This window comes from Otolemur garnettii, unplaced genomic scaffold (assembly GCF_000181295.1).
Source record: "Otolemur garnettii isolate 467f Iridium unplaced genomic scaffold, OtoGar3 scaffold00030, whole genome shotgun sequence".
Classification (NCBI taxonomy): Eukaryota; Metazoa; Chordata; class Mammalia; order Primates; family Galagidae; genus Otolemur; species Otolemur garnettii.
The window spans coordinates 5,838,291-5,851,780 of record NW_003852425.1 but is presented as its reverse complement, the minus strand read 5'-3'; the positions used below and the strand labels follow the sequence as shown (position 1 = coordinate 5,851,780).

Here is a 13,490-nt window from a genome sequence, read left to right as displayed (position 1 = left end):
GAAAGGTGGCTGTCAGGACTGCCTGAGCAGAGTGTTTCCATGAGCATGAAGATGGAGCAAAGAATTCACTAGAACTCCTTTAACTTCACTGTTGGTGGCGGTTGTGTTACTTCCGTCCACGCTGGTGCTCAGCGTCCGTGTCCATCTTTTCTCTGTTGGTGATGCTGTCCATGCGCAGGGTCTAAAGGACACCCAGAGGAAGTGCATTATGAACCAAAGTCCCTCTTAAAAGTAGTATTATTGGAAAGAAACCAGTCATTTTCTTAAAATGAATTCTAGAAATACAATCTTGCTCAAAAAGAAAATTTTTTAGCTCCATGTAAATGGATTCACCATCAGTTACCAAACCTGATGTTTTCCTTACTGAAGTGAAAAATATCAATGCAAACTCAAACCCATAGTTCAGTGTCATGCTAAGATAACTCCTCACTGTAAATCTAAGGATTGAGAGAACGTTAATGATAATTATTTCTGGCCTGGCATAGTGGTTCATGCCTATAATCCTAGCCCTCTGGGAGGGTGAGGCAGCAAATAGATTGCTGGAACTCAAGAGTTCCAGACCAGCCTGAGCAAGAGCGAGACCTTGTCTCTAAAAACAGCTGGGTGTTGTGGCCTATAGTCCCAGCTACTTGGGAGGCTGAGGCAAGAGGATCACTTGAGCCCAAGAGTTTGAGGTTGCTGTGAGCTATGATGATGCCACAGCACTCTACCCAGGCTGACAGAGTGAGACTCTGTCTCAAAAAAAAAAAAAAAAAGTTATTTCTTACTTTCTCATCCTCCAGACAACGGAGTCATCCAAAGATAGCTAGTGACCTGGTTAGTGTAAAGTCAAGAACTCAGCGTCCAGGTCCCTGTCTCAGCTCTTTGTTCTGTCCCCCCACTATGACAATTGCTTTTCTTCAAACCATATATTCCTCCACCTGGCACCTCACTAACCTGTGGTTCTTTTACTCAAAAGAATTAAATGGAATAACTTCATAGAATAAGTAATGAACAAGAAGCCCCAGTGAAAGAAAGCTCTGGGTCATCAGATCCTAGCTAGGGTGAGCAAGGAAGAGGACAAAACCTGTTCTTTCTGGTGCTTTATCAGCTCCCAGGATTTCTTTTCAAGACTTTGATAAAGCATCCGTGCCTTTCTTCAGCCGTAGCAGGTCTCGACAGTGTTACAGTAACACTTTCAGCCTTCCTGTGTATCCCATTCATTTGAAATGCAGTGTACTTAAATTTCCAACACAATCATGATAACATAGACTCTGTCGGTTAATTAAAACGTGTTAAGAGGCACAGAGATTGCTAAGTCACTCCAGGAGGCCAGGAGCACTGGATGTACTGTGCATTCAGCAATGGAAAACGGCCCTTCCGGGAGTGCACAGCCAGAAGTACCCAGCAGTACTTCCAAGTACCCTGGACATTTGCTTTTCTCCAGGGAAACAAAAAGCATGGAGAGGACAATTACAATACAAAGTGGAGAAATCACCACGTCTTGATTTAAAAAAAAAAAAAAATGTGTTTTTAAGTAGTCACCTAGAATTTTCCTGAAGGAACGAGATAGACATTGGTAGTATCTGTCTCATATTTCAACATGAGAGTTTTTCCTAGGCAAATACAGGTATTTCTAAAAAGGCACAGATTCAAGGAAAATAGTCTTTTGAGTTACTAAATAGAGCGACCAGCGGGATGAAGAATATGACCCTCAGCAAAGTTACAAAGGATTCTGGTCTGAAATTCATCAACTGCTTTTTTAAATTTGTTTTCTTACCAGGTGAAAAACGCAGCTGCCAATGTACTCAGGGAAACATGGCTAATTTACAAAAATACAAAGCTAGTAAAAAAGATAGATCATGCGAAAGTGAGGAAACACCAGCGGAAATTCTTGCAAGCTATTCATCAGTAAGTACCACTTCTCATTTCCATTCTGCTTTTGTATCCTTGACTTTTGATTGTTGCACTTGGTTCTTCCATGGGAGGGAAGAAAACCTTGTCGTAAGATCTTATCTGGTGATTTATTAATTCCATCAATGAAATCCTGAGAAAAATCTCAGTTCCTTTTATGAGTAAAAATTATTAGAATGATTAAAATAGCTTCTTAGTTTCTGTTTAGAATCAATCATTTCTGCTAAACTTTTACTTCTAAATTTAACATATGCATTCATATAGTTTGAGAAGGATATGTTTAGCTTGTCTCTCCTGCAGAATCTTGAAAAAACCTATGATCTGGATTTTTTAACACAATGTCAAAGATCTCTATAGGAATGTAGTGCTTATAATTTGTTTAATATTTGAATTTTAAATTAGTTTCGAATTTAGGAGATTATACAATGTGTATTCGTTATAGATTTTGTAGTTTCTATAGACCAGGTGTCCTCAAACTACAGCCTGTGGGCCACATGTGGCCACCTAGGACATTTATCCAGCCCGCCAGGTGTTTTTGCCCCGGCTGCCTGTCCTGCTTAGCAGCCAAATTGTCCCGGGGCCCACAGTCCGGCCCTCCAATGATCTGAGGGACACTGAACTTGCCCCCTGTTTAAAAAGTTTGAGGACCCCTGCTATAGACCTTGTACTCTCATATCATTACTCTGACCTTATCTAGACCACCATTATTCAGTTGGTTTAAGTCCTTCATGTCATTTTATTGTTACATAATTACCATGGACTTTTAAAGTAAAGATCTCTATCGAATAAGAGTCACTGATAATGTGAAAGCCAGGGTCTTTCTCTTCCCGGCTGGCAGCAGCTGTACTGTAAGTATTATTCACGTGGGTCCCAGCTATGAGGCCGTGCAGACTTGCTCTTAACTCAATGCCACTTCTGTGTGGAGAAGAGCAGACACAGACACATTGGTGGCTCAGAAAAGTAGCTTTCTTCATGAACCCTTCCTGGGTAATAATGAAAAGGTGGGTATAGATTAAGTATTTCAGAGACAATTAGCACAAGCAAGCTCAGGGCTGGGGTTTTTATTTTGCATAGATAATCCGAATGCAATATAGGGTACCACTGAGACTGTGGCAAGTCACTGACCACTCAGCTTCTACCCTTTGACCTGTCCATTCAGCTGTTCTGCTTAGACAGGTATTCCTGAAAATGTGGCCTATGTCTGTAACTAAAGCCCATGGAGCCTGAGATTTAAAGTAAAAGGGAAACTCTCCAGGTATGGAAGAGGAGCTGGCCAGCATTGCTGCTCACCCCCGATGTTTTCCTGGCTGCCACCAACGTTCTTTCCCCTTCCTCCCTGCGACTTCACTAGACATACAACTATACTTTTTCACCCCATTGGAAGGGAAAGACAAGGCTAGCATTTTCAGAGAAGTGCCCTCCCCACTAAACATGCAACACGGTAACCTTGACATTCATGCAAGAGGTCCCGAGGCTATCCCCTGGAGCTAGCATTCTCTTGCACTTTTTGTGTTTTCTTAATAATTCCTATTGTTCCAGTATGTTAAAAAGAAAACTCACCTTAGAGAGTGTGAGAAGATGTGTGTGTCCAGGGGCAGAGGGTTTAAGATGACACGGCCGTGAGCAAGGGTCGTTGGCCCTGGGTTGGACAGCCACACGTCCTGTCAGCATAACCTATGAAATGTATAATTACATGTGATTTGCCTTTGATACATTTTTCATATAACAAATGCTGTGACAGTTTTTCTAATATAGTCCTGTAACTTTCTGTGAATGGTAGGTAAGCATTTTATCTTGTTTATAAACTTGTAATAAACTCTTTAAGGAGGTTTCTGAGTACATTCAGACAAAACCCTAGGAGAGAATTTAGGGGTGTTTACCGTCAAATCCTTTCAATTTTGCTGTAGGTATGAAAATTTTTACAGTGTTAGAAAAAAAAAATCTGTGGGGAAGCTAAATTCCTAAAAATGTCCCTAAGCAAGTTCCAACGCGCCCAAACGGTGTGTCAGCCTTGAGGAGCTTGCGCTGGCCCCTCCACAGGCCGCTTTGGGACAGAGGAAGCCTCCTGCGATTTTTCTGCTTCTGGCAAACGTTTCTCATTCTTTTTCTTCTATAGCAACATCTGTCTCTAAAGTGCATGAGCTTCGAGCAGCTCAAAAATGCTCTCAATTGTTTATTAATTAGTCTTTGGGTTTGGGGTTTCTTTTGAGGGTGGGGGACACATCCTTGGTGAAGAAAGTACCCTGAGTACAAGCTTACTCATTCTAATCAGGCGTAATTATCTTTCGTTTTAGTTGGAGGTTGGGAATAAAGTCATACAGGAAAGCACACAGGGCTCGATTCCTCAGGGCCAGGCCTTCACTACCCACTGTGTGACCCCAGAGAGACCCTCGGCCTTATCTGTGGGCGTTGGGTGGAATCAGACCTGATTAGCTAAAGAGGAATTTTTAAATTCATTCAATAGAGCAAGCGCTCCTGGCCTCTGCTATTCTCTGATTTGTCCCGAGAGTTTTGGCAGCAGCTGTCTCCCCTTTTCCTCACCCCTCTGTCACAGCTCTCTTCCTCTTTTCCCAGCTTCATAGCCTCTCTCTGTGGCCCACGGCCACTCTAGTCTCTAATGGAGATTAAACTCTCCAGGCTCGTACCCCCTTTTCAGTGAGATGCCTTTCGTTTGAGGTTGCCACTTGGTGCTAGGAGGTCTTCTCTTTCTCTAACTTGTACCCCCTTTTTCTAGTAGAAGCTTGAACTTTACCCTTGTTCATCAACATGAACTTGTCTCAGAGCCAAGAAATCCAGTATGTATAATTTATATATAACAAAGAGCGTTGGATGCCCTGCCTTTCAGACAGCCAGGCTCCTGAATAGCACCAATTTTGGAAAAGATGCATCCTGTAAAAAAAAAAATTAGGCAAAAATGTTGTTCATTTGAACATCCAGAGGCCGAGCTGACTTTATGGGTGTTCTTCCTTCTGAACTCGAATTCAGGAGGAAGATAAGGAGCTTCAGGTGAGAGGAGTACAGTAGCAATGAAAAAGAGTGGTGACATAAGTGAATAGCGTCTCTCTTTGGTGAATCTGTCAAAATCCTGCAGAACCCTGACAGGATCCCAGCTAATGAATCGAGCCCCCTGTGCACAACTAAACACCACATTGTGTTATTTTTGGTTCCAGAATATTTTACAGTTTCTTTTCTTTTGTTTTGTCTTTTTATTTCAACAAAATGAAAATAGAGCTCGGAAGTAAGTTGTGTGAGCCGCTCCTTTCAACATTTGCAGAATTCTCTACTGGCTGCATGCACCCAGCGGATCCTTGATTTGTGAATTTCAGTAGTCTGATTGCTGCTATGGAAATGTGATCCAAAATCATGATATTTTCCTGTGATAAGTGAAGTTCACAAGGAAGAAATCAACATATGTTCCTTATTCTTCTTTTCTGAGGGGAAAAGCCCTGTGATGCCCATCTGCATGTCACCTTTTATGCTGGCAGCTGCAGCTGGGGCAGGCTTGTGCTAGCCGCTCTCCTGAATTGCAGGTAGTGGAAGAAACAAATAAGACACGATAGGGTAGGTCAAGTTCAGGAAGCTACAGGAATTTCACTCAAACAGCTACTCCATGTCTGCTTTCCAGATTAGTAGCACAGAGAATGGCCAAAATTCCACTCTCGGTCACGGCACACACATGGGAATCCAGGAGCAGTAAAGGAGACCCCATAGCTAATAAGATGAGCGGCTTGCCACTGGCCCTTCCAAACTGCCTTGCAGAATTCAGGACAGCGTCTGTCTTCAAAATGGTCCAGAGCCCAAACTTCAGTCATTTCCATCCCACCTCTACTAGTGCTTTTACAAATTTGAAAGTGAAACTTTCTATAAGTCCTTATTGTATGTAGGCTGAGGCAAGGGGACTGCTTGGACCTAGGAGTCTGAGGCTGCTGTGAGCTAGGCTGACGCCGTGGCCAAAGTGATCTAAGCAACAAAGTGATGCTCTGTCTCAAAAATGAAAAAAATACAGGGTGGCCATAAAGTTTGTGTGCAATTTAAAATAGTTGAATAGTTGGCTATTTTAAGTTGCACACAAGCTTTGTGTGTGTGTACATCTATATCCATAGCTCGCTCACAGCAAAAGCAGGTAAAAGTAACATCAGTTGACAGGTGAAATACTGGTAGTGTAGTCCAGTCATAGGCAGCTGCCTCTTTTATATAAGAGAGGTAATATCAGGTGTCAGGATATAAAGACAGTAGGACCAGTCAGAGACATTTTTCTTATAATAATGAAGAATTAGTTCTTCATTTATTAATTTAGTTCTACTAAAAGGAAATAATTATCTTTCTGTTTTAATATTATTGAATGTCTTTTTTCAGTCATCTAGAACACCTTTATTGGTATGAATCCAGCACTTCAGAACGTTGTCCCTGTCTAACACACTTCCTTTCCTACAAGAGGAAACAGGAAGTCCGGGCCACTGAGGATGGAACCCATGTCTGACATTGCTCCTTGCTCTAGTACACTTCTGTGCCATGACCCACAGCTGTTTAAGGGGTGGTCTTTTGTTTTTTCGTTTTTGTTTGTTTTTAAAAGACACTCATCGAGAATTGTAACTCTTGTGAGTAGCGACAGAAACCTGCCTCAACAATATGCTGGATTTAAATACAAGCTTATAAATTTCTTTTAGATAAGAACATATTCTCTCTCAATGATAGCATAACAAGAAGCCAGTTAACTTTTGTTCCAAACATTCGGATAAACACATAGTTGCAATGACAAATTCTAATCTTAAACTGTTTGAGATTGTTAAAGATCAGGTTGTAGGTGGGTGTCATCCAAACTCTTCCTGGCAGAAGCAACTCCATCTTTACTGTAGAGCAGATTTGGTGACATATTGGTTAGCCTAGTTTCAGAACAAAATCACTGAGCAGTATGAACACATGTTACAAACAACTCCCTGGCAGTAAGATCGTGCCGGTGAGTTTTAATGTTTACTATGTAATCACCTTTCATTTAAATTGAAAAATAATAAAAGGTATTCTCCAGTATTAAAGCTGTAGAGAATACAGAGGTGAGCATGGGATTTTATGTTTTTCCTTTTCATGCAGTAGCTCGGAGGGGCCTACTTCTCTCTTGGAGCAAGGCTGAAGTTTTGGCTGAAAGAACAGTAAACTACTTTTCTCTTACTGGGAAATCTTAATTTCTTGATATCCAGTAAGCACTGAAGGACTCTTGGTTTAAATAAGTGAAGGAATAATAAGAGTCCTTATTCAGAAAGTGCTAATGAGGGGTCTATTTTTGTTAATCAGGTACATACAGTGCTATTGACAAGTAGCTATCCTACCCACCAGATGCTTTAGTTGGCTTCTGACTTTTATCTGTGCAGAAAATTAAGGGAACTCTTAGTGCACTGGCCTCCCTTCAAATTTAATGGCAGATTAAGATAAAAGTCAAGTGGCATACAGTGAAGAATAAGAGAATTATGTGTCTATATTGCTGCTGGTTGACTAAAAGTCTTATGTTTGTTAATAAGAAGAATCTCACTTATCACTGTGTTTTCATCAGGTTCCAATACCTAACCCAACCCATCTCAGACTAAACAGGGTCCTCCCTGTATCTAGTCACATAGGCATAGGAAGGCGCTCATTGCTCCAACCTTGGTGAAACTGCAGTTGCTTTGCATTTTTCTTCCTATGTCTATTTGTCATGATACTGGGGCTTGAAGGAATGTTTTGGCTTCTTCTCATATGGTGAAATCCTTATGAGCCTTTCTGAACTCAACTGTACCTGATAAGTAGCTGTCCTAAGGACATCTCATCTCTTGCGCTCTCTCTTCTCCTTTCTTTTTGTGGTGTTGGGGAAGCATGCTTCTCATTGTACGAGATACATAACCGGTTTTGACTTTGCCCCCAATATTTGAGGCATTATTCATGCAGTTATTTGCTCTTGTCAGTTTTGTGCATGCTCTTTGGAAGGCGTAAGGTAGCCAGAGAAGGAAGGGACCCTTTCTGACTTGAGATTCTGTCTTTTAGATTAAGAAGTGTAAAAATGGAGCAGAGGAAACTGAATGACCAAGCAAATACCTTGGTGGACTTGGCCAAGGTAAGCCGGAGGTGCTCAGCCTTCACTTCTGCGTCTGTTGAGATTAACCACCCCCCAGTCGCTAATAATTAATGCTTCAGGAGATGCCCAGTGCAAATTTAATTACATCAAGCCAACCCACAACCCTAAAATGATGGCCCAACTTAAAGAATGCTTACTTACTCTGCTCTTCCTATACATACATTATTCAGTCCCCATCCTAAAAGCTTTCCTCATTACAGTGTTTCGGAAGTCCCATAAGAAACATAAGTGGAGTGTGAGATAATACCTTTGGGAATTTTATTTGCAGAGCAGAACCACCTTCTGGGTGTGCTTTGAGGTTCCTTAGAGTTTTGTTTTTTTTTTTAATGTATTCTAAGCACACACAGAAGAATATAAGGCCAACTGTTTTTTAAAAGATACCCCAAATTACACTCTAAAATATAAATCGTCTTCCCATAGAAAGTGACCACTTTTTTATGGTTCTTTCTCCATGTCATCATTGATAAATCTTACAAAGGTAATAGAAGAATTCTGGGATTGTTTTCTATTTTTTAAAAAGTAGTATGATTTTTAAGAGTGATTTTTGGTGGTTCCTCTCCGTCAAATCTATTCTCAAAATATAAATATTTGTCCAACAGTCAAAACATTGCATTCTCCTGAGCGAATTTTAAAGTATTAGAATAGCATAAGTGTAAAGCCTTTGAACACAAATGTTTTGAAAGAGGCAACTCTCAGTTGGTCCATGTGAACTGTTTTATGTTCCCAAAGCCTCCAGTATAATCTATAAAAATCACCCAAAGTTACCCTAGTCTTAATAATATGTCTAACATATTCATGATAATAACACGTACTACCTAAATGTGTTGAAGACAAGTGAAATATTTAATAGCTTACCTTAGGAGAGCATATATCATGCATATAAACTGGGTAGACCCATTTACAAGGTATGAAGATGTCCTTGATCTTGACAGACATAGCTCTCATCATGAACAAAGCTGGGGCAGGCTCCTGTATTCCTCCTAGGTTAAATAATAAAAGAAATTGGATATTTTATGATAAAGACAGACAGACCACTTTGAAATATGATGGGGGTAAGTAATTTTACTTCAAGAGTACACCTGTGGGATAGAGGCTGCTTCATGTCAGTTAGTTTTTGGTGTCATGCTTATTGTGACTGCAGGACTCGATATGCTGTAAAGGTTCAGTGTTTTTGAATGAATGGATGCTGTTCACGTATTCTCAAGACCATGCGATAAATAATGCATGGGCAAACGGAAACGAGGTGCCTGAGTCTGAACAGAAACTCCCTCATTTAATCAGTTCATTTATCATCTTTAAGAGGTGGTTAAGCAAGGGAAGAACATAGATTATGAAGGGAAATGAGGCAGAAGAAGAGGAGGCTTAGACAAAGGGGTCTTGGGCTTGGGCAATGCTGCTTTAAGCTCAGGTTAATGTCCTGCCCTTCCCTCTGGCTCCAAGAGGGTCAGTGCTGGGGCCCTCCCTCTCTCCTGTGTATTAGCGACTTTAGGAAATATACCTGGAATAAGAGTTACCAGTACCCTGTGATCAAGAAAATGAATTTCAAGATTCACTAGGACACCAAAAACATCTATTTTAGCCACTTATCTCCAATTAGGCCCTAGCCAACACTGGTAAATGTAGTCTTCGCCCTAGCTTTTGTCCTGTCAGTGGTTCTATAAAAACATGATCTGAGCCGGTGGGGAGAGGCCTATATAATTTGGAACATAGAATAATGAATGATATTTAGGAATTTATTGCTTTAAATTATGAAATGACTTGATCAAATTTCATTTATATTCTACCTTCAAAATTTCTACTGTATCCCAATACCATCTGGAGTATTATTATTATTCATTGTTCTTTAAATCAGCCTGTTTAAAAATTAGCCTTGCCCTAATTAATATTACATGTTGAAAAATGAATCTGATGTGGTAACTTTTGTAACAACCATTAAAATCCATATGCAAGTATTAATTGAAAATCTTAGGATATTTAATAGTTAAATATTTATCTATCCTTAACATCACCTAACATCAACTAACACCCATTCCTCTGCTATTGAACTGCCCTTAACCCCTAAGATCTTACCTGTCTAAATCCCAGTATGGAACAGGTCCACTGAGTTTGCTCTGCAAGGTTAAAGCGGTTCAGGTGGTTGACGCCCCTCTTCCCCAAGGTGCCTCTTTGGGTCTCAGTTTCTACATTCTTCTCAATCCTGTTTTCCAGACCCAGAATATCATGTATGACATGATTTCTGACCTAAATGAGCGGAGTGAAGACTTCGAGAAGAGGATTGTGACCCTGGAAACAAAACTAGAGACTCTGATCGGGAGCATCCACGCCCTCCCTGGGCTCATAAGCCAGACCATCCGGCAGCAGCAGCGGGACTTCATCGAGGCTCAGATGGACAGCTACGACAAGCACGTCCCCTACAACGCCGAGCGGTCCCGGTCCTCGTCCCGGAGGCGGCGGTCCTCCTCGACAGCGCCACCAACTTCATCAGAGAGTAGCTAGAAGAGAATAAGTTAACCACAAAATAAGACTTTTTGCCATCATATGGTCAATATTTTAGCTTTTATTGTAAAGCCCCTATGGTTCTAATCAGCGTTATCCGGGTTCTGATGTCAGAATCCTGGGAACCTGAACACTAAGTTTTAGGCCAAAATGAGTGAAAACTCTTTTTTTTTTCCTTCAGATGCACAGGGAATGCACCTATTATTGCTATATAGATTGTTCCTCCTGTAATTTCACTAACTTTTTATTCATGCACTTCAAACAAACTTTACTACTACATTATATGATATATAATAAAAAAGTTAATTTCTGCACATACTGGTTTGGTCATTTTAATGTCATAATCGTTTGACCCAGGAAAGCTTACTGTTCTTTTTCAACTTACAGGGTCTCATTCTTTATTCAGTTTTCAGAATGTGGAAGTGAGGGTGTTATATCAGAACACGTGCAAACAAAGGGAACAGATGTGTTTGAGCATCATTTGATTCCCAGTTGACTAGGAAATTTACATGAAGAAAGTGTCAGGTTAAACCACGGTCTGTGAAAAGCTGTTACAGAGTTTTAGGTCTAAGCTGGTGAAAGTGGAATGACTCAGACGTGGGTTTGGAGCTCGGCTCTGCCAGGTACTAGCTGTATGCACCTGAACAGCAGTGAGCCTTCCCAGCCACTTTTTCCACATCCCTAAAATAATTACAAAAATGGGGTTACCAGTGGGGCTCTGAAAAGCATAGCATCAAAGTCACCAAATGATGGGAGTTATTTTTTATCACCATTTCTAGCATAAATTGACAAATGTTAAATACACCCCCAATCTGCCTATCCTATAACTTTTAGCACCTAGAAATATCGAGTATAAGTTCTCTTCCTCATTTGTCTGGTTCATTCCTAAAGCAATTTGCTGGACTCTGGACAACCGTATTTGTTTCCTCATCTTAGCACTACTTTCTATTCAATGTGACCTCGAACACCTATAGGTGAGTACCTTTTGTCTTTGTGATTTATTATATACCCTGTCTGCTGCTTGTCATCCCAGTCTATCTGTTCATAAATATGATCCAGGAATGTGGAGGGGGCTTGGTTACAGACGTGCTGGGAAGGTTACCTAGGAGATGGACCCAAAGGCCCAATTCCTTTTCCAAATCCATCCCCGTAAGTCCTGAGCCTCCACCTACTTCTCCCCGTTTATGTAACAAACAGTAATGTCATTTGTGTGTTTCAACTGAATTGTCACGTTAACTCACTAAGAAAAAATTACAAACAGATCATTTGACAAATAAAACCCCAGGGGATGTTTGAGACTTGGAGGACTCTGGAACACAGAGTGCTCTGTGAGAAGCTTCTCTCCATCCCACAGTCACCATTGATAGTTCCTGAAGAACATCTTGTTTGATAAGACCAGGGAAAGAATAGTAGAGGCCCTCCCAGGGCTGCTTCCGAGGACATCTGTTAACCACGGCATGAGTCAGGGGACCCAGAAATAGAAAACATGGATTATCGTTTCCTGGATATTTTTAGACAGACTTAATTTTCTCCTATAAAATGCCCTATTCTGTAGTCGTAGGTTTCCTCTGCCCTGGTGTCCATGCTCGGGATGGTAGAGCATGTGGCAGTGGGGGCAGCTACCCAGTGAATAGAAATTATAGGGGCTGTGCACCTTGGCAGTGTCAGAACCCTAGTACGTGCTCACGCAGCTTCCAGTTGAGCTGAAAGTTAAATTTCAGTGGTCAGCAGGCCACCAAGCAGAAGATGAGCAGAAGAGACACCTTCTCTCCAGTTCTCTCACTCAGGTAGTAATTTGGAAGCAGCCCTCATCTCCCTCCATTCCTCAACCTCCCACTGTTCTGCTGGAGACAAGTCTCATTCAAACCTTTAAACAACCCTGTGTTTATTTCCATTTTACAGATGTGGATGCTAAGTATGTATCTAATGATTTCTAAAATGAGTTAAAAGAACTGAGTTCCTTCCTTGTAAATTTAATTATCAATTTCACTGGGGTCTCCTACCCCGCCCCACCCCCTGAAAAACAGGAGGCCTGTAAGGCAGGTACTATTTCTGATTGGTCAATCCTGTCATTTAAAAAAGGTGTTTGAGGCAGTGAAAATCCAGGGCCCTCTGCCAAGGTAAAGGAATAAAAATATTGGAGGACTCTGAACTCTTTCCACTCAAAGGGAAAGGGCCCGTGCCCGGTAGGATATTTCGTGGCATGAGTCACAAAAGAATCCGATCACAGAACTCGGGATTGCCGCCCATATTCTGCAGTGATGCCACCTGTTACCTCCATTGAAGTAGAGCCAGGAAACGCACACCCGGTCACCCAGGCCCAGCACCTCACCTGCTGAAGAGCCCGTAGCCACCAGCCCTCCTCAGCTGGCCGATAAGGGATGCTGTCGGTACTAAAACACAGAACTCCGAACTCTCCACTGTAAAGGAAGAATCAAAACAGCTTTAAGTAATAAAACATTTCATATAATAAACACCAAAAATCCTCCTGGTTGTAATATTCTAAGTCTACATTATTCTGTCTAAAACCACCAGATGTTCACTGTGCCTCCTCCCTTCCCTGCAGGTGGGCTGGAGGAGACACACGCTGTCACTTTGAGTTCTGGGTACAGATGTGCATGTGTGCGACGCTGAGTTGTATGGGGATGGGCTCTCCCCTACCTCATTTCCCCCCACTTTTGTCTGGCTGCTTATCATTGGCATTGTTAGGCTGAACATTCAGATGTTTCTGGCTCGGGGAATACAAGTCCAAAATTAACCTCTCTTCCTGAAGGATAAAATGACAGTACCTCCAAGATGAAACTAACAATAAATAGATAAAAGACTTGTAAGTGAATCAATTTTTTTTTGAGATTCCAGAGTGAAAATAAACTTTTTGAGGAAGTCCTAGCATTTCTAAATATGAGTGTAATAGTGGGGTTTTCATTTTCTCTCTGAAAACCGAATTAAGTACCATTTATGTGTCTTCTAAAACATATTTTCAGGGAGTTTGAGGATT

The 13,490-nt window shown here is 41.3% G+C and overlaps 1 protein-coding gene across 4 annotated transcripts in view; it reads left to right on the top strand.

The window, feature by feature from the left end:
* The window catches only part of KCNN2 (potassium calcium-activated channel subfamily N member 2), a 138,026-nt gene extending 127,216 nt beyond the window's left edge, over positions 1-10,810 (top strand). For all 4 annotated transcript variants that reach the window (XM_003788910.3, XM_023512692.1, XM_023512691.1 and 1 more), the window contains 3 exons: positions 1,763-1,890; positions 7,906-7,975; positions 10,205-10,810. In XM_003788910.3, the coding sequence (XP_003788958.2) occupies positions 1,763-1,890; positions 7,906-7,975; positions 10,205-10,492 (486 nt within the window). In that variant the 3' untranslated portion in view covers positions 10,493-10,810. The remainder of the gene's footprint in view (positions 1-1,762; positions 1,891-7,905; positions 7,976-10,204) is intronic.
* The last annotated feature ends 2,680 nt before the right edge of the window (positions 10,811-13,490 follow it).